Source organism: Chiroxiphia lanceolata, chromosome Z (genome assembly GCF_009829145.1).
Source record: "Chiroxiphia lanceolata isolate bChiLan1 chromosome Z, bChiLan1.pri, whole genome shotgun sequence".
Taxonomy (NCBI): domain Eukaryota; kingdom Metazoa; phylum Chordata; class Aves; order Passeriformes; family Pipridae; genus Chiroxiphia; species Chiroxiphia lanceolata.
The window spans coordinates 16,965,965-16,988,095 of record NC_045671.1 but is presented as its reverse complement, the minus strand read 5'-3'; the positions used below and the strand labels follow the sequence as shown (position 1 = coordinate 16,988,095).

Genomic DNA, 22,131 nt, shown 5'->3' with positions numbered 1-22,131 from the left:
TGTTAACATTTTTCAGTTATTTCTTTCTGGTTTGGATAATTTTTTTATTTTTTTTTAATGCATGTAAAAATTCTGTATTTCCTATTTATTAACAAGAATTTTTATTTTAGCCTTCTTCCTGAAGCATGAAATTACCTGTGTGCACAGGTAATTTAGGCTGGCAACATGTGTTTTTTGCCTATACTACATATACTGGAGTTGATCTCAATGGGTACTCCTTGTCAGTGCTAGCATACTTCAGGCTCCACAGCCATTCATGTATTAGAGAGCATTTTGAAATGTTTAATACAATTATCAAGTTTGATAAGGTTTTTTATTCATACCAGTCCAGAATATACTGCTCATCTTACATAGTCTTGAAAAATCTACCACTGGTCATTATTACTATTTAGCAATAACACTGATGGAATTCTGTGTACTCATATTAGAAGTTGGCTTTTCATCATTGCTTTAAGTGTTAGCTTTACCTTCCTGGATACATGTTTTTCCCTATGTGTTATTATATTGTAAACAAAATATTTGATTCAACTAGGGTTTTTTGCCCCATTTTTGTAAAAATGAAAAGATGCAGTAAGTTAAACTGATCTCTTTAGAAAACTTGCACTCAGTTTAGCATACAAATATTAGTTCTATATGCCCCTGGTGCAGTTTGCTTCCGAACAGAAACCTATATGGTTTCTATTATATATTTTCATTATTTTTGTTGAGTTTCATATTAAAAATCTGACACTGGTAGAACAACAGTTCTTACAGCTCTTAGCACTATCATCATTTAGTAGGGTCTGCAGTGACAGGACAAGGGGTACTGGTTTTAAACTAAAAGAGATTTGATTCAGAATATAAGATACTTGCTATAATCTAATATATATATCTTAATATATTTAAGATATATAAGAAAGACATGTTTTAGAATGAGTGTGAAACACTGCAACAGGTTCTCCAGAGATGTGGTAGATGCCCCATCCCTGGAAACAAAACTCAGTTTGGACATGGCTCTAAACAACCTGATCTAGTTGAAGATGTCCCTACTCATTGCAGGGGGGCTTTTAAAGGTCCTTCCAACCCAAGCCATTCTATACAGGATAATGGCCAGAAATGAAACAAGGTAAATTCTTCCTCTGGTGTCTGTTAGCGCATTTACACCTATGAGAAGAGGCAAAGAAAATAATCTAGAAGACATCAGTTTAACAGACATAGACCTTATTCAATTCTTAAGTGAATTTTCTGATATGAGTAATAATTAAAAAGCTGAGTGCTGTACGAGGAAGACTATGTGGAAATGCAGATGCAAACAATACTCTCTTAGGTTCTCCTTCCCCCAAAGAATAGAATGGAAAGGTCTTCACAATTTTGCAATGTTAATGGGCTGATTAAAAACAAGATTTATAGGACATAGTCTTTACTTCTCCCTCTTTAGATGTTTCATTGAGCAGTTAGAAATCCAAGACTCCCAAGACTATTAACAGAGAGAAAGAGGATAGTTCCTCACTCTATAGGAGCCCAATGCAAATACTTATCTGGAATTGAGAAGTGCTTCCAGATAATCTAGTTCCTGCTACAAATATAATTTGTCCATTACCTAATTAATTTTAGTGGAAAATACTCAAGGAAATCTTGTAGAGAGGACTGGAATCTAGGATTCCTCCATCTCAGAAAAGAGTCATTATCACTTTTGTAGACTTTGTGTCTTTGTCATCCCCCTCCAGCTTCTTCATGCCTAGTCTAGATTCTGCATGAATAGGGAAGATGGACTGCACTGTCCTATAGCCTAAATTCTAATGGTCTGAGCAGTGTTCTGGTAACCAAGGAATCAAATGAAAATCTGCTTTCAATTGCTCCCCCCCCCATCTCCAAACAGAAATTGTACTTGAACCAATTTTTTAAAGAACGTGGTCTACCTTAACAGTAGATGATATACCAAAATGCTTATCCAGTCCAAACCCATGATGTCACTAAAGTTAATGTCACTAAAAGTTTTTATCTGTTGCCTTTTTTTTTTTTTTTTAATGTGAACTGATTAGCGAATTATTATTGGCTTGAACAGGAAGAATTTCAGAACTCAACCTCTACTGGAATTGTAACAAAAATTCTTTACTGGTTAAAGTCTCTAGCTTTAAGTTAATCCTGCTCTGGAAAGCCCATATATTGTGCATTCCACTCTGCTGGTGAGTCCTTTAACTGGTTTGTAATACTGTATAGTAACTTCCTACACGCCCACACTCCTTCTGCAACTCTGCTTCTGAATGAAATTAGCTGAGTCAACGGGTGCTACGATTTGTGCTGAACTTAATACCAAATAAAACCAAATAAATTGTAACACAGATGCAGGATAGATTCTTTCACAGATTTCAAATGTGGTAGGTGACACAGGTCAGTGTCGAGAAGTTCTTTCTTAAGATAGTACAAGTCGTTACGTAAGTCTAGTGTTGAAAATGGCAGTGCCCGTTAGTGACTGGGCAAGTATGCAGTGAGATAAGTGCAATATGAAATAATAATGATGGTGCAGGTTTGTGTAGCATTTGGTGCAGTTAATATTTCATAATAACCATATCTAGCTTAGAGAAAGCAATAGACAACTGGAATAGATGTGGGTTTTCTCATATTCAGATTAATGACATGATCTTTCAGCTTTCAGAGTTTTGTTTGCATGCTTTTCAAATGTCTCTGGTATAAATTCCTAAACTAATTGGGAGGGGTGGAATGGGCATGCTTTTTACATACAGCATGAACATAGCATAACAGTTATAACGGCTTACCTGTTCCCTTTAAAAGTCACACTGAATATATACTTTCATTGAACATGATTATATATTTTGTTTCGTAATCTTAGTGAAAAATGCTAGTTTTCATTCTCATTATTTGTAACTCTCAGAGTCTACTCTCTATCATGGTTGTATTTAAATGCCAAAAAAAGAAAACCCCATCTGTGTAGATTAGTAGAACATAAATGATGCTAGATCCCCTTTAAATTTTGGAATCTGTTGTACTTTTGTGCTTCAAATCTTCAAAGTACAGTAATATACAAATGCTCCCTTTTTATTACGTGATTGAAATAAATGCCATTTCACTGTCAATACACTTGACATTCAAGTACTTTAATATTTTATTTTTCTTTCAGAGTGGCATCAACTCTACTAGGGCTCATTTGGGGTACTGTAGAGTTGTGACGAACAACAGAACTGAGCTTAAGGAAATAGCATCTATATAAATGTGACATTCAATAGTTTATCATGTTACTCCCAAGTTCACCCACACTCTAATCAAATACCAAGTCTTATTATACGTTTTAATGTCATAGAAGTTGCAACTGGCTTCCATAATCCAGGATTTCCTGCTCAAAAGGACAAGGGGGTCTTTAGAAGTTTAAGAAGTCTTAGTACAGACTAAACCATTTAAAAACGACGGCAAGTGAACAATGTATACCGGGACATACTAAAGTATAAAAGCTTGTTTTACATTTCAGTAGAGACCAACAAGGTGAATTCTGCTTCTGCGCGCCTCTTTTCCTGCAGATTTTTGCACTTCCATGCAAAATCATCAGTGCTTTCTGTTCCTCGGGAGGCACAGGTCGTTCTAAGGAAGGCTCTCCTGCATCTTTTTCTCCAGTGCCCCGTCTTTCCCCTCCATCCCGGGCGGGCGGGAGCGGTAGGGCAGAATGCGCGGTGCCGGGAGAACCCACCTAGAGGGCCCCCTTGACGCCAGCACAGCTTCTGCCAGGCAGAGAGCCCTCTCCGCAGCCGAGCCCAGTCTACTGCAGGGCCAGTGCCACGCAGCCCGACACTGTCCGGGGCTGCCGCTGCTGCTGCTGGGCGGGGAGACCAGGAGCCCGAGGGGAGGCCGGAAATTCTCGTCCGGGAAGAGAGAGCCTGTTGACTCTGCATTTGCTTCAAAATAGACGCCGTCTCTGTAGCCCGGGCTTAAGAATCTTTCCGAGGATACTTACCAGACCGTAAGGAGTGATAACTACTGTCTAGGACCTGAATTGGGAAAAAAAAAAAAGGACAGCAGAGAAAGAATGCTTAGGTAACACCAGACTTATAGCTTTGCTTTCGTTTTGCGACTACAAATTGATGCACGTGGGTTTATATACAGTGTAACACCAAAACAGAACTAGATTCTGCAGTGAGACTCGATAGCTTAGTCATTTTACTTAAAGGGAGCATGCAGGCTTATTATGGGGTTAGACAGCAAAAATGAATTTGGTCACAATATGATCACATCTCTCGTTGGTATCTAACTGTAGTCCTGTCCTATGGAGTGCAAAAAGCATACTTCTTTCTATCTTAGCTAAAGAAACAAAGTCACAGTATTAAATTCAAAGAAGTTTGGGGTTGTTGTACAAGGCTATTAACATCATCCTGTTCCCTGGGCTTGTAAGAAAGGAAAACTGCATTAAATCGATCACTGATGAATATGTGTCTAAGAAAGAAGAAAAAGCAATATTCATTTCTGAACATGGCAAAGCAATCTGAAGTTACACATCTCCCCCTAAACACTGATTTGGCACAGATGGCAAGAAACTATCTTTTCACTAACCTTTTCCAACTGTCCAAAATGCTGCATATGAAGATGCTTTAATTCACAGTCAAAGCACTTGGATTTTTATCAAGGCAAACTGTTGGCATTGTCAGAACAGTTTCTGTATACTGATTAATTTAATGTTTCTTTAAAATAGCAAATGATGCATAAATGGATGGACGTGTACCTAGAAAACCCTGTGAGAAGTCTTTCATTGGATCCTGTGAATTTTTATTTTTGTGGATTACAGTAATTCTTGCAATAATCCCGGCTGTTGACTGCTCATGCAGTTGTTCTGGCATGCATCTATGAATACCATAACAGATAAATCTGGCTGACAAGGAAAACGCTAATGTTGGAAGATCTGTGAACATGATGCATGTGAATAATTTCCCCTTTAGGAGGCATTCATGGATATGGTGAGTAATCAATACACATTATAGACTGTTAGACGCAAAATGCTTCTTTGCAAAATAGTGTGGCAAATACCAGCTGCTATGTTTTTCCTTAAATTAATGTCAAAAAGGGCTAATCGAGGTATGAGAAAAATTAAAATCTTACAGAGATAGTAGTGATGAAGTAATACGAGTTTGGCACTCCTTTGCCTTTACAAAATAGGCAAGTTATAAAAACTGTATTGTTATGGTCATGTTTTCTTATATGGTAACAGTATTTTGAGCAGGGAGATGTGTTTTCTTCCTATATCAAAGGAACAGTTTTTCCCATTTATTTCTTAGCCTGACTTGAAGGAAATAGCAGAGATATTGTCCCCCTATGATATTGTTTTGTTTGTCCTGGAACTTATTTATATATATACTTTCAAGTGACCTGAAAACAGGAAAAAACGCTCATTCATATGGGGATTCAGTAATCTTTTGTAAATGCCTTTGTATGGTAGGTTCTCAAATGTGATTGCTTGAAAGGCAATCATATAGCATTAAAATCCCTTTATCATCATTAAAACATCTGGTTCCTCTTTGAATCACTGGTGTCTAGAGTTCTTCCTGACTGAAAAAAACCCTGTACTTTCCTTGCAATACAGTGCAGTTAACTTGCATATAAATGCTACCAGTAGTTGTTGCGTCATGCCTTGCTCCTGATGTTGGGAATCAATGTCTTGGTTAGTGCTTAGTGACTAATTTAACTTAGGCAAAGATATTCCCTCATAAAACTTGCCCTTTGAGTAAATATTGAGTCTTACAGAATATTAGAAGGAAAAGTTATGGAAGCTATTTTAAGAAAACAAACATCCAAGTTGAGGGGTTGGGCGCGTGTTTGTTTAGCAGGTTTTCCCTCAGTGGGCGTCAGGCTCTGCGCGTCAAGAATCTGCAGGACAGCCTGAGGACGGATTTTCCCCGGGAATGGTGCCGGCACGGCCGCGCTCTCCGGAGCGCCGGGGACACGGCGGGGCCGGGCCGAGCCGGCCCGTGACCGCGCTGCCGTCAACGCTGCCACAGCCCCGCGCGCCCAATGGCGGGGCTCGCGCGCCCCGCGTCACGCGGGGGGTGGGCGTGCCCGGCGGGCCGGACGGTGAGGGGGAGTTGCTCTCAGCCCCTCTGCTTGTTTTCCTAATTACTTTTTATAACCTTGTCCTAGGACCGTCTCAGGCTTTGTAACATCCCTTGAGGACCAACTTGAAAACATGTCCCCTAAGCAATGAACAGCGAGGTCTTGGATGTATTTAGTCTTCCTTAGCAGAGTGTGCTGGAAAGGACACTGCAGGTGTGCCCACACACCTGTCAGGGGGACTGCTTCCATTGTTTCCTAAGAATATGGCTTAACTCTCTTTTTAAGAACTTTTAGAAAAAATATTTTATGCATGTCTTAACTCTCTGGGGTTCATCTTCTGACTAAGCATTTTTCAAGCATGAGCCCTGAAGTCTGCCGAGAGAGGTTTGAACAACCTAGACGTTCTCTGTTTATCTTCTCTGAAAGCTAGTTACCTGATTTTCCTTGCCAGCCTCTTGCTGTCTGTCACATTATGTGAAGCCTTGTTTGGAGAAGACTGGCAGAAGTGTTTACTGGGAAGATGTAGGAAGATAATAATGTGTGCTATATTTGCAATTTAACTGAATGCAAACCATACCATACCTGCGTATGTGCTTACCTAATCACAGACCTTGATTTAGAATGCAGATGTTTCTAGCTGTTCATCTCAACTCTTGGAGAACTGGCAAATTTGCTTATTCATGCTACAGTAGTTCTGTAAGGAGCATTTAGAGGTGCCAGGATGTTAAGCTGCCAGTCATTGCTTTTGTTTTAATTCAGAACCTTCAAAAATCCATGCATTACCTGTAAGGTATGCCAACCTTTTCTATTGTGAATACAAATTGTCATGAAGAAAAGTTTTCTATATGAATATGATGTCCTCTCATACTACTTTCAGATGTTCTTTAAAGGATGACAATGAAGATAAAGAATATCTTTCATGGCACACAAATAATTTTGTGTTTATTCAATAGAAATACTAGTTGATTGTCTTTAATAATGTTTCCAAAATGCTGATGCAACACATCAAAGGTATTCTGTGGCCAGCCTTATATGCATCATGATATTTGTAACCTCTATGTGCATACAGAACCAAATATTTTAGAAGTAGGACTCACTATTTTCAGTATCTTAGAGATGTTGTTTTTAAAGATACTTTAGAGACGTGCAGTATGCCTTCATATGCCAGTTCTTGTTTGTCTCACGTGGAATATGGGAAGAAAGAGTGGGGGTGGGGGGGGATAAAAATATAAACCTATTTAAAATATAATGTATTATTTCAAATATTCAGGATTTAGTGTTGTGTAAGTAGTCAAGGGGTGGATGTGTCTTTTGCATTAGGCCCTGCATGTGGATTTAGGGAAAGAATGATGGCCCTGAGAGCAGAGTTTGGTTAGGAACCCATACACTTTTGGACATGTAGTGAGAATTCCAGTATCTGAACCCTCCTGGTAACCTTAGCAATAGGTAGGAACTGACTGCTGGCAAAAAGCAGCTATAAAATACTGTATGTTTCAAGCAGCTATATGTTTCAAGGCAGTATGACTGGGAGCACAACTGTATCAGACAGATAAGGGTAACTGTGATCTGAATGGAATCTAAAGGGTGTATAAAACTGAAACTGAAGTAGACAAAAAAGAGGTATTTTGTCTGAGATTGTTTCAAGGAGTTTGGATTGTAGAGAAGTAAATACAAATTATATTAAAGGGGTGCAGTGGGTGGGGCAAGTGATGTCTTGGATGACGATGAAGTTAGTCCTAGAAATACTGAGATACATTTGTGATGATAGTAGGAGGAGTGGGATTTTATAACAACTTACCGCGTTACACACCATACAACATAAATTATGTATTAACAGTGTACAGCTTACTGCCATTCACACTGACAGTTATTTTAGAAACATTTACTGCTGACTTATGTAACCTAGCTTTCCTTTCCATTACATTTTATCTGCATTTGTGATGACAAACCAAATAAAGATAAACATGGCATTCAATTTTAGCTTACTTAATTGCATAAGCAAATACTGTATGTGTCATTTAGCTTTACCATAAGGAAAATAGATGTGAGAAACCCATGTCCAAGAATAGCTGTCTTTAAACTGGCAAAGATTTAAAATTAATCCACAGGTGAATATATTGACTTCAGAATCAAAAATGTGACCTATGACTATTCATCCTTTTCTACCAGCTTTTGGCCTATTAGGATTGAATGAAATTTAGTTTGGTTACCAAGACAATGAGTAAAGAAAAAAATAATCCTTTCTTGGCTGCTTTGAAATCCCACCATATTTCCTTGACTATTATTAATCTATATATTTAATGAAAAACAATGCAAATGCATGGTTATACATGTTATTCCTTGCCTCCTATTAATTTTATTACTGACTAGTTTTTCAAGAGCATCTTAGTATCGAAATTTATCATCATTAACCATCAGTCTTAGCTAACCAGGGAGGTCCCAGATGAATAGAGTTTGGCCAATTTGACACCTATCCACAAGAAGGGCTGGAAGGAGGATCTGGGGAACTGCAGGCCCGTCAGCCTGACCTTGGTGCCCAGGAAGGTCATGGGACAGATAATCTTGAATGTGATCACGTGGCATGTACAGGACAACTAGCCAGCAGAGTTTGGGAAAGGCAGGTCCTGCCTGAGCACCTGATGTCCTTCTATGACCAGGTGACCTGCCTAAGTGGATGAGGGAAAGGCTGTGGTTGTTATCTACCTGGACTTCAGCTGGAGGTCAGGAAGGCTCTGCAGAAGGATCTGGACAGGCTGAATTGATGGGCCAAGGCCAACAGTACAAGGTTCAACAAGGCCAAGTGCTGAGTTCTGCACTTGGGTCACAACAACCTGAGGTTGTCCCCATAGGCTGGGGACAGAGTGGTGGGAAAGCTGCCTGGCGGAAAAAGACCTAGAGGTGCTGGTCCACAGTGGTTGAACATGAGGCAGTAGTGTGCCCAGTTGGCCAAGAAAGCCAATGGCATCCTGGCGTGTATCAGCAAAAGTATGGCCAGCAGGCCAGGGAAGTGCCTACACTTGCCTCTGGTGAGGCCCTACCTCGAATCCTGTGTCCAGTTTTGGGTCTCTTAGTACAAGAAGGACATTGAGGTGCTGGAGTGAGTCCAGAGAAGGGCTACAGAGCAGAGGGAGCTGGGGTTGTTTAGCTTGGACAAAAGAAGACTCAGAGGAGACCTTATCACTCTCTACAGTTATCTGAAAGGAAGTTGTAGCCCGGTGGTGTTGGTCTCTTCTTCCTGGCAACAAGAGGGAATGGCCTCAAGATGTGCCAGGGAAAGTACAGGTTGGACATCAGGAAGAATTTCTTCACTGAAGGGGTTGTTCTTCACTGAAAGTATTGGAAAGGGCTGCCCAGTGAAGTGGTGGGCACATCACTATCCCAGGAGATGTTCAGGAAATCACTGGACATGGCACTTAGTGCTGTAGTCTAGTTGACAAGGTGGTGTTCAGTCAAAGGCTGGACTCAATGATCTTGGAGGTCTTTTCCAACCTAAATGGTTCTGTGATTAGTAAATTCCTGAATTAATGCAATTAAATTGTTTATTTCTACATTTTATGGAACTCTATATGATTTTCAGCCATCCAAAATTTTGGTTTGGCTTTCCATTGTTAAGTAACTTCTTCCACTTCATAAAAATAGAATATGTAACTGTGAAGAAAACTGATGGCAGATGAAGATCTTTATGCTAATACATAAAATCAGCTTTTCTTTATGTTCTTAGGACATAATGAGTCACCTCAGCTCGCGAAGTTACGGGGAACTGAGTCTGACCAGTGCTATGCCATTCTCATGACATAACGCTTCACTTCTAACCTCAGTGTTTCATGCTGGTATTTATTCATCTGCCTGTTCTAAAAATACTTGTATTTTATAGTGGGGAAAGAAGAAAGGCTTCTTTCCTAACTACATTTGAACACATATTTAACTAGTTTTTCAGATATTTTATACTTAACATAGAAGCTGCAGAGGAATATCTCAGTGCCTCCTTTGGAAATCTGAATTTGAATCTGAATTTGGGAAAAAAAGAATCAAGACTTCTTGAACTTGTTTAAGACCAAAGAATTTTGGTCTCTGTGGCCAGTAGATTTTCACAGTACTGCTAAAAATGAAAGGTCACCTTATTCCCTGTTTTCTTATGCTCAGTGACAGGTGTAACTTGCCTTCAGGCGTTGTCAAAGTTTATTTCCCAAGTTAAAATGAGTGTAGTAAGATGTAGTAAGATACTGACTGAAACAAAGAGTTTCATTTCAAGGTATCTTAAACCTTTTCCTTTGTATTTCTAATACCTTATTTGCCCAGTAGCACCTAACCAGCATTCAGCATGATGAATATCAGGGAAGAAATGAAATAATTTCTACTGTTTGCAAAATAGGACAAGGCTTCATTTGTTTATTATTAATCTTAGCAGTCTTTTGACTGTCTGTAATGTTTGCATGTGAAAAGTTGAAAATACTCCACATGCCCTACTTAGCTAAATCTGACAGCACCCCTAGTGAGTAGGTTAGGTATATATCTGTATATGTAAATTACATCATTCACCACAGAAGTGCTCTGTGGTCTTCCATACAATAGTTATGGCACTTTTTCATGCAGAATTTCTGTGCAGGCAAGATAATTTAACTACATGAGCTAATATAAACTGTTATTGCTCAATTTGTGCAGATGAGTATCCTGTTGGGATTTTAATCTATTGTTCCAGGATGAGATCATATAACCTGCATTTTTGGATTACTACTGTACTCATATTTATATTACCGCAACTGAGTCAAACTAAACTTTTTTATTTTTGGGATGCGGATCTTGCCAAGACCTGTCTTTTGCTCTTCTGTCCTCAGCATATAATCTGTAAATGAAGTTATTTCCTACCTTGGTCCTTTTGATGCACTACAATTTTTGTTGTTTTGTATTGAAAACACTTTGAAACACTGTGTCTCATTATAAGTAGAGTACATCTTTTAACCAGTCATTTTCAGGCTAAATTAATGTTATTTCTTGAAGGATCCTGTAAACTTGCAGGAAGTCTTGCTGTTACTGTGTATAATCCTGATTATATCTTCTTGGGAAATCAAGTCACAGTAGTAGAAATTAAACTGAAGCTTCTTTTACTCATAAAAAACCCGTTGAGTGTTCATGCTGTTCCTTTCCAGTCTTTTCACTCTTACCTGTTTACAAAGAATTGTTTTCTCTTCTTTGGGAAGAGTTAATCCATAGCTGCAGTTTGACTCATCAAAAATTACCCTGCACCACTTCTTCCTAAGTATAATTTAATAATGAAGAAAAAATCTCAAAACTGTTTAAGTTATTGTTACAGTAAACATGATTGATTATATATTACTTAATTATGCTTTTTCATTTACAAAGTATTTTGTAAGTAGATCTCTGGGTGCTTATATTTTTTCTAAACATTCTGGCCTGAGTTTGGTGCATATGGTCTTTCATTCACAGAGCGGTTTACTTAAGGAATTTGTCTACTACTGGAAAAGAAATTATAGTGTTAAATATTTTGGTAAATTAACACGTTTACTTGAAATCCTTTTGTTTGGCATGCAGAGACAACCAAAGGATTGTCCCTGTCTATAAGTGGAGATTGACTGTTTTCTCTGATATTTTCAACACAGTATTTGTGGGCAGGGAGAAGAGTAGAGGGAGGGGAGAGGAGAATGACAAAAAACGTTGAAAGCTGACAAAAAATGAAGAAGGCTGGTTAAGAATTATAATTTACAGCTTATTATACTTTCATCTCATTAAAACAGAAATAGGTGTCACTGGTACACTACACTAAATGGCAATTTTTATGCTAATATTAATTCCATATTGCCTGAAACCTAAATTGAGTACATGATACTTGATATTTTTTTGTGACTCAATTAACTCTTTGATCATAGCAGAATGATTTAAGATAATTGTTATTTTAACCATTACAAAATATAAGAATATTTTCAGTAAAAACTACTTGTCAGTAGATATTAATAAACAGAATAATTTTCCCTGTGTGACTCACTCTGTGAAATTAGCAAAATGGAAGGCACAAAATTAAAGGCTTCAAAGGAGTGGATAGAACCAGGCAGAGCATCTGAAAAAAGTATGAACAGTTTTTCATAGGAAACTGATAACTATTTTTAAGTGTCCAATCCATTTATACCGGAAACATGTAAGCAGAAAGAAGGGGCATTTATTTCTCTACTTTTAACACTGGCTAACTTGATATTTCTGGATTACTGGAGAATTTATTACTGTTTTTAAAAATGTGTATGAAAAAATGGTATGAAAGTTTGTATTTTGTCTTATTTAGGCAGTAACTCTCCTGGTCTTGAGAACTAAATGAAACAATTGCCTGAATATTAAAGCTACTCAGACTCTGGAAAGCTATAGTGAAATTGAGTATACCTAAGTCTCCAATTCAGCTGTGTGAAGGAATCTGTTTCTTTTAGTTTTATTTGGCTTAGTTAATCTCTCAAAAAGATGGTCTCTAGTCTACTTAAGCCACAACTTTAAATTTTACAGAAAGGCTTTATTCAGTAACGTTGCAAAAAATGTGGAAGATTCAATTTTTTTTTTCTAAAGTGTCATGGCTTCATATTTTCATTTGTCTGAAAAATTGGTTTAGATTGCATTATTATAGTGTCATTTTAATTGGTTTACTTTGGTATAGCAGATGTCAGCTTGTTCCCTTCATGAAAACAGAGAATTCTTATAGAGGTGAAAAAAGATAACTTTTTCTATCTGCAATGAAATGTAGCTCCTTATTTTAATGATTTTTGTATAACACTGATCACATTCTTAGTTTCAGCCACTAACAAATGGTCACATATGGACACATTTTTAATGTCAGTAGCTAAGGATTAAATAATATGAATTATCATATGGATGTAACTCTAACAGAACATTGGCATGTCCTTCACAAGTTTTAGGGCTTGACACAGCAGTTATTAGATGAAATTCTAAGGTCAGTTCTATGCCTAGTTGAACAATAATATGATCTTTAGAACATTTTAAGATAAAAAGGTGTTCCTTATTATGCCATAGCATTTTATATTCCATTTCTTTTGTGTGTCTTATTCTGCATTATTAATTGATTTATTATTCTTTGCAAATTTATTCGAACAGATTTTAAAGAACAAGTTTTCAGTTTAACTTCCTTTAAACTGGAAAAATATACATCTCACTTGTAACAGATCTTGGAAATTCAGAACTGGGCAAGCCCTTCACGGTGAAATAGGCTTTCTGGTAACAGTAGAAGCATTGAGCACAGAGGCTCATAGACCCCAGTGATATGTACATATGGATACTAGGGAAGAAATGTTTCAAAAGTTGGTTTCGCTTGTTGTTGTATATGTGACGACCCACCCATCTGTATTCTCTGTAGGCAAGTAATGCCTTAAGGGAAGTGAGTAGATTTTAGTTGTCAAATGATTGATTGCAGTGTTATTTTCATTTAGTGTACAATTAAATACTTGAGACATATTAAAAATAGCAGGTTAACTGTGTTTTTGACTGCTATTTTAAATTTGATTTGGTGGATCTGAACTTTAGTTGATATTTTTTACGTTTACCAAATACTGACCAATTAAAAATCATCTTAATTCATCAAATCATAGAATCATAGAATGGTTTGGTTGGAAAGGGCCTTAAAGATTCATCTAGCTCCAACCTCCACCATGAGCAGGGAACCTTCCACTAGACAGGTTACTCAGAGCCCCATCCAGTCTTGTCTTAAACACCTCCAGGGATGGTGAGTCCACAACCTCTCTGGGTAACCTGTTCCAGTGCCTCACTACCCTCACAGTAAAGAATTTCTTCCTAGTATGTAATCTAAACCTCTACCATTTCAGTTTAAAGCCGTTCTCTCTTGTCCTATCACTACATGCCCTTGTAGAAAGTTCCTCTCCAGCTGCCTTGTAGGCCCCCTTTAGGTACTGGAAGGTGCTATAAAGCCTTCTCCAGTCTGAACAGCCTTGATTCTCTCAGCCTGTCTTCATAGGAGAGGTGCTCCATCCCTGTGATCAAATTAGTGGCTCTCCTCTGAATTCACTGCAACAGGTCAACGTCTTTGTTGTGTTGAGTGTCCTGGAGCTGGCTGCAGCACTCCAGGTGGAGTCTTACCAAAGTGAAGTAGATGGGCAGAATCCCTCCCTCGACCTGGCCATACAGCTTTTGATGCAGCCCAAGATACAAGTTGGCTTTCTGGGCTGCAAGTGCACGTTGCTGGGTCGTGTTCAGCTTTTCATGCACAAATACCTTTAAGTCTCTCTTCCCAAGGCTGCTCTCAAACCATTCTCCAAGTTGAAGATTTTGTGCATTTTGGACCATTTGTGAAATTTTGTTTTTGTGGTCTGTAATTTAAACAATGTCATCTTCCAGTGTTAATTCTTGGGATAATTTGTCTTTAATTAGTATTGTAAGTATAGTAATTGAAAAAGGAGTGAGGTATGTCATCCATACCTACCCTCAGAACTTCAGACAGAGGAACAAGTGTGCCACATGTGATATCTAGATACATTCAGATGTGTATGGAAATCAATAATCAACTAAATTAAAATGTATACAATAAGGACAAAATAAAGCAATTTTAATAGGTTGGATTTAGTGAAATAACAATGTACATGTACATGCCATCCTCTAACAGCAGATTTATTTACTAAAAAAGTACCGGTGTGAGAAGTAAATATATTTAGCTTTGCATTTGATTGCATCCATTCATCAGCTTATTTATATTTAGGCATCTAAATAATAACTTAGGCTTCCAACTTCAGATACTTTATTTAATTCTTAAACTCTGATAGAGTTATTTCATGCAATGTTTTTCAACTCATAGAAGATCTGAAAGTTCCCAGCAACCTTCTTGAAATCTGTCACTCTATTTTTTTCTTTCCCATTATAAAGTATCATTTCATGCAACGGGTCTCATGGCATAACCACCCTAACAAACATGGCCTATAACTTCTATTGGGCTCCCATGTTTTGCCTTTCCTCAATATTTTAATTTGTAAATAGTGGATGGGAACCTTTACAGACATTCCAAATTAGCCATACAATTTCATTTTCTATATTTGGCTCCATACATATTCTACTATCTGACGGTTTTTCATCTGGCATCCATAATGCCCTCTTTGTAGTGTCTTACCTTGTTGCTTCCAAATAGGACACACACCAAACAGACACAGTGAAATAAAAATTATCACTTTCCCCATAAGCCAGTTAGAGTTTTGAGGTATGAAGAAATTTATATGTGGGAGAAAAGTGGGAGATAAATTCCTCAAATGCTAGGGTAGTGTCATACAGAAAAGCCTATTTTCATGTACAGGCTGAGAGGTACCCAGCTCTACATCCACTTATTTTTTGGGGTACTTTCAGCCCTTCCACACTTACTGGTTGTCTCAGATGCTGAGAGTGTAGTTTTCTTATCTGTACTTTAACATGGAGATCTTGACATGGAGATTTGGTGAGGGCTATGAATCAACAAATACCTTTTCTTTCTCTTTTACTGTTTGGACTTTTCGCCTCAAGTGTCCTGGGAAAGCTCTTCAAGTTGAAAGTACAGCAGACACTGGGCAGTTCTCCCAGAGAGTTTTCAAGCCTTTTGAATAACTGACATAGAAAGTGTTCTTTCTTAAAGAATATCTGTAGCAGAGTAACCCGTCCCATGAAGGTAAAATAATCCTAGAAATTGCTCAGAGAAGGAGAGTACTGCTGTGTTTTGGTTTTGTATTGCCCTTTCTAATCCAACAGTATTTGGAATATCCAGCCCACAAATACTGAAATATCCTTTCCAATATTAGGCAGATTTTTTTGGGGGATTAGTTTAGGGTATTAGACATTATAGCTGGATAAAAATACAGTTAGGGTGGTATGGTGGTTATCTATATTATAAATATTTTCAAGTTTTAACTGCTGTAATGCTTAAGTCATTGAAGCAGATGTTGTTGAGATATATGCTATACAGTATCTTTAGCAAGAGTAAAATCTGTATACACGGTGTAATCCTTGCAGCCTAATAATATTTCTTTCTATAGGATTGCATTTTGAAAGGAGATGTGGTTTGTGGTGAAGTAACTACCACTGCAAATGCCACAGTCACAAAAAGGTATGCATGCTGAGCTGCAGCTGAGCTAATATATGCCTATTTATGGCAACCAAGCAGGAATCAGAGATTAAGTCATAATAAGGTAGGGATTGTACCAGCTAGAGGCTCACTTGTTTGTTCCATGTAGTAGAAGAAGGATTTTAGAGAAGATGATTTACAGCATTGCTTATCCCTTGCAAAGTGACTATGAATAGAAGTTGTAAGACTTTTTTTGCATAATGAACATTTTTTAATGCAATCTTACTATAAGATAAGATACTCAGGCCATTGTTTCATTCATTCTACAATATATGAAAACAAAAAATTCTGATTTGAAAAATTATACAACTTCCTGAAACAGAATACATGAATGTATCTGAATCTGCCTTTAAAACCTGTAAAATAGAAAAGATCTGATCAGATAAACAGTGGCATTTGTATTAAAAATAATAAATAAATAAATAAATAAATAAACCAATCACTAATAAAAACAAAGACATGAAGTAATACCTGCAAGATTTTCAGTCTTTCTCTTTGCAACTTTCATTGAAATGTTTAATTTCTGCCACCCTCTCCCCCCCTTCCAAAAAATAAAAGATTTGGTTATCTCCTTGTGTAGTACTTTTGATAAAGATTTTGATACATGGAAAATATAAAATAAGTAAGCATAATTTTGACTGTGAGTTCAAGTTCACTGCTTTCCTGAAATGCCATTTGCTTTCCATATATTCATGGTATATAGTACTGGGTATTAAACAAGTGGACAGATACAGAATGCTGGGCAGGAAGAAGTACTTTGAAATTGTAATTTATATGTAAAAGTATTTATATATGGGGTTTTTTTTCCTGATTTCTTAAAGAAATGTGGCCTACAGGATCATATGTATCTGATTCCCCCCTTTTATACCTTGGGAACCTGTTTTATGATTCCAAGCAAATTTTGGATGATAGACATTTTAAAACTTAATTTCATCTATACAACAGTGTTGATTTGATACGGTTTGAAGCTGGCTTCCTGCCAAGTCTCCAAACCTTACCACAAGAAGCCCCCCCCCCCAAAACCTCAGGGAGAAGAGGAAGAAAAACAACTAAGAAAACCCGAAACGAGAGAGAGACAGCTAAAGTTATATATATAAATATATTTACACTTATGTTACAGTTATATACAATTGAAATATATACAATTTCACAAGGGAAAGGGAAGGGGGAAGGGAAAAGGAACAAAACCAAAATAATATATATATATATCCCTATTAGTAGCCCAATATCTAGCACTAAAAGAGTTAGCAAAGAAATATCTCGCTACTCTCCTTGGGACAACCGAGAGTCTCTGGCAACCTCCATCTCCCAAGGTTGACAAGGCCTTACCAGGCCTCGCTCCCCAACACGACAGACTCAACAGCAGGGAACCCGCACCTCCAAGCCGCCGGAAGGAAAGAGAGAGTGAAGGCCTTTCCTCCTTTCTTCTTATAGTCTGGCTTACGTAAAAATCGTAGGGAATACTGGGTAAATCTGGGCATTTCCTTGGCTACAAACTGGTCACCAAGGAAGGCCCAGACCAAACTACCACAGGTCAGAAAATGCCTTCAGTTTGTGCTGAAGGAAGGACTTCTGTGACCTGACAATGCAACTCCTGACAGTGGCTGGCCTGGCAAAACCCTTGCAGAGCTTGCTGTCAGCTTAGTGCTTCTTGCCTCCTGTACCTTCAACTCGTGTTTCTGCAGGTGGAGAGGGAGATGTCTAAGCTTCGCGTTCTTCATTGCAACTCAGGTGTACTGTGAAAATGATGCCATTGAAGTCTGTTATGTACACATGGATGAGAAACAGTGGAGTCAAAACATCATCCATGCAGACATGTTCAGGACAGAAACAGAATGGAGTCTGCAGTAATGATAAATCCATATCTCTGATAGCTAGAGACTTTATCTCTAAACATCATATTCTGAATATTTTAAAAGCCCGTCATAAAGATCTTAAGTGCTTTAGCTGCCTCTGAAACCTTGAAGAAGGATGCTCTCACAGAATGGCAATCTAGTCCAGTTGTGTTACTCTTCCACATTATCAATAACATAGGTAAGAGCAAGGATTGGGAAACCACCAGAACATCTCAGAATAATGATTATATAATATTTTCCTTACTAAAAATGTGCTCAGTATTTTAACTGTCAGTTACAGAAAACACAGAATGAGGTAATTAGAAGCATATCGAAATTTTGTAAAAACCTACTCTCCTCTTCACCAGTGCTTTAAGTGCTCTAAAAATGCTGAATATTCAAGATGCTTGAGTTGTAGATTTCAGAAACCTAAGTTGAAGATATCAATACATTTGGAATGAGATTTTTCATAGCAACAGTGAGTGCTACAGGCTTTAAGAGGTGTCGTATTTCTGATACCAAAAGAGGCTTTGGCATCCTGGATAAATTTTGCACTATCGTTAGTATTTGTTAGGGAATACTTTGAAGAAAGCACAGATGTGCTTGTATGTCTTAAAAGAGTAAAGGAGTCTTTTTTTCTAGTGTTCTGAGTCTCTTGGGGGAGTACACAGAATGAAAGAATGGTTTAGGTTGGAGGGGACCTTTAAAGGTCAGCTAGTCTAATCCCCTCAGCAATGAGCACGGACATCTTCAACTAGATCATGTTCCAGCTTGACCTTAAATGTTTCCAGAAACCACCTCTCTGGGCAACTTGTTCCAATATTTCACTACCCTCACTGCAAAAAATTTCTTGTTTAGATCTAGACTGAGTCTACCCTCTTTCCTTTTAAAACCATTACCCCTTGCCCTATCACTAGAGGCTCTACTAAAAGGTCCCCACCTCTCTTATAAGCCCCCTCTAAGTACTGAAACACCACAAAAAGGTCTTCTTGGAGCCTTCTCTTCTTCAGGCTGAACAACCCCAACTCTCTCAGCCTTTCTTTGTAATAGGGGCATCCCATCCCTCTGATCATCTTCGTGGCCCTACTCTGAACTCACTGTGACAGGTCCATGTCTTTCCTGTGGTGAGGACTCCAGACCTGGACACTTGGACACCCCCAGATGGGGTCTCACCAGAGCACAGCAGAGGGACAGAATCAGCTCCTTTGAACTGCTTCCCACGCTGCTTTTGATGCAGCCCAGAACAAGGATTTCTGGGCTATGAGTGCACATTGACGGCTCATGTCCATCTTCTCATTCACCAGCACCCCCAAGTCCTCCTTGGCAGAGCTGCTCTCAATCCCTTCATCCCCCAGCCTGTATTGATGGTGGTTGTTGTCCTAATCCAGATTCAGGACCTTGCACTTGGCCTTGTTGAACCTCATTAAATTCACATGGATTTACTTTTTTAGCTCGTTGAGATCCCTCTGGATGGCATTCCATGCCTCAGGCGTGTCAACCACACCATTCATCTTGGTGTCATCTTCAAACTTGCTGAGGGTACATTCAATCCCACTGTCTGTGTCATTGATGAAGATAATAAACAGTACTGGTCGCAGTCATCACAGATCTCCATCCAAACATTAAGTGATTGTTAGCTACCCTTTGCATGAGACCATCCAGTCAATTCCTCGTCCACTGAATAGACCATTTGTGAAATCCATCTCTCTCCAATTTAGAGAGAAGGATGTTGTGAGGGATTGTGTCAAAGGCTTTACAGAAGTCCAGATAAATAAAAACCTTAGTTCTTCCCTTGTCCACTGCTGTAGTTGCTCCATCATAGAAAGCCACTACATTGATCAGGCAGAACTTGCCCTTGGTGAAGTCTTGCTGGCTGTCTTGAATCACCTCGTGGTCCCCCAAGAGCCTTAGTACAGCTTCTAGGAGAATCTGTTCCATGATTTTCCCAGGTACAGTGGTGAGGTTCACAGGTCAGTAGTTCCCAGAGTCCTCCTTTCACCATTTTTAAAAATAGGTGCAATGTTTCCCTTTTTAGGGACTTCACCTGACTGTTGTAATATTTAGGTAGCTAGAATCAAGATTTCTATGTGGGTCTTTAATGAATTGATGCAGTTTCCTTTGCAGGAAAAAAAATCTGATATAGTTGAAATATTTTTCTTTACATTAGAAGTAAGGACAGGGAAGTAAACAAGGTCTCTTCCAATCCAGCATATTCTATGACTCTGTGTGATTCTGTGAGATGTATTCAGTGATACATATTCTTACTGTACAGAGATTTTCAACTCTTGGACATCAGAATTTCTCACGCACTATGAAATTGAATGGCAAATATCAGGTAATTTTTGTATTCTAAATATGGATCTGCATATGGAGATGGCTGATGGCAGAGTCTAAGAGAATTCTTCTTAGAAAGGGCCCCCAAAATTTAAGAGAAGTTGCTCTTGATAAAGATGTGCTTGAGATATTAAAAAAAATGTCTTGCCTGTGGATCCTTTATTGTATTGGAGTTTTAAGGGCAAATTTAACCAACCTTGCTAGGCAAATTTAGCTACAGCTCTGTTGGATTTTCTAATACTTCTCTGTTATACCTATTTGGCAAAATAGAAGAAATCAATGGGGTTTAATTGGCCACTTGAACAGCCTTTGAATAGCATATTGGAGAAATGCATGGAAGTAATTGACTGTTGCATGTTAAAAATAGCTGTGAAAAGGTTTGTACGATTTGGAGCCTGTGACAACAGGCAGTGTCACCCAGAATATCTATTCTGGTGAATGATTTTTTTTTTTAATCTGCTGTATTCTTACATAATGACTAAGTAGTATTATCTGTCATTTCTGAGGCCTATACTTTGGGAGTAACAGGGACCTAGTAGAATTTAATGTTGCAACTAATATATTTCAAATAATTATTCTATTGTATCTGTAATATAAGTAATATATAAAATGTGTAAACTTAAGGTATATTTTAAATTATCTTTCACAGCCATTTGGGTTCTCTTTCTATTTTAACTATTAATATTGTTCTTTTAAAATAATGTATCAATTATTTACCTGTCTGAAAATAAATCACTAGAGGCTAGTGATTTTTTATTAAAGTTTTTTCATAAAGATTTTTTTTTCTTAAAGTTACTAAAACAAGGAAACAAAGTAGATTATTCATCTAATAATAGATCTGGGAGGAAAGTTCAAAAAGTCATTTAAATCTTTGAAAATGGGATTTATAACAGTAGAAAACTTTTGCACAAATGCATTCTTTGGAAAAGTGGTTTCAGTCAATACTAATACCACTTTTATCTTAAATTGCATGAATAGTCTTAATGTATAAAAAGGTGATTTGTAGTTCTGTGCTGGAGCAGTCTGCCAAGCTCAAATCAGAGTTTATGTTTTTGATGGTATCTTCTTCCCCCAAAATAAACCCAAGGATGCAGAGAGTTTGTTTTCTCCTGTTCCATAGACCTGTAGAATGCCCTGAATACTAGGCCACGTAATAATCTTGCATGTCTTTATTTCTGTCCTTTTTCACCAAGCCATCACATATTACACAGAATGCTCCCACAGGAGTTCTCTATCAAGGTGAATAGGGCAATCAGCAAACAGCAGAAGCAATTAAATGTAGATCCTATTGTCTCATGGCAGAGCTGTTTAATAAATTATGTTCCCCTCAACAGCAGCTTCTTATCTCAATATGTTTTTCACCTTGGTGAGAAAAACAGATTAAAAATAATTTATGAATAATCCAAATTGATTTTCAGGAGCTTTTTTTATTAGATAATGGAATAAAAAATCTATTTACTTCAGCAGTATTATTTGGAAACTTTTTTCCCTTTTCTTTGTTAGATTATTTTATAATCTTTTAATACACAGGGCTCGTACTCCATTTGAATAAAAAAACCCTAACACAACCAAGCACAACTGCTTTCTATAATTGAACATAATGGTAGCTTTCAGTTTCACTATGCTGTGTAATTAAAGTATTTTCAATCTGAAATTGTATGAAATATGTCTCCAAAATAGTCCAAATATTATAGTCTATTAAATAAAATGTAAAGTATACAATGTGCTTATTATCTATGCATCACCTATCTAATAATTCTGTTATTTTTACTGAAGAGTTTCTGTGTAAACTGTATGTACAGAAAAAATGCGTATTTTTCTGTAATTTCTGAA

The 22,131-nt window shown here is 37.7% G+C and overlaps 1 protein-coding gene across 4 annotated transcripts in view; it reads left to right on the top strand.

Moving 5' to 3' along the window:
* Positions 1 to 22,131, top strand: part of LOC116780155 (cAMP-specific 3',5'-cyclic phosphodiesterase 4D) — a 394,135-nt gene that overhangs the window by 100,176 nt on the left and 271,828 nt on the right. The window contains exons 1-2 of one of the 4 annotated variants that reach the window (XM_032674708.1): positions 3,787 to 4,023; positions 4,676 to 4,937. The exons of 2 other annotated variants lie outside the window; for them this stretch is intronic. In XM_032674708.1, coding sequence (XP_032530599.1) covers positions 4,891 to 4,937 — 47 coding nt within the window. In that variant the 5' untranslated portion in view covers positions 3,787 to 4,023; positions 4,676 to 4,890. Of the gene's footprint in view, positions 1 to 3,786; positions 4,938 to 22,131 lie in introns of those variants that run through there. One more of the 4 variants, XM_032674707.1, reaches the window with a different exon arrangement.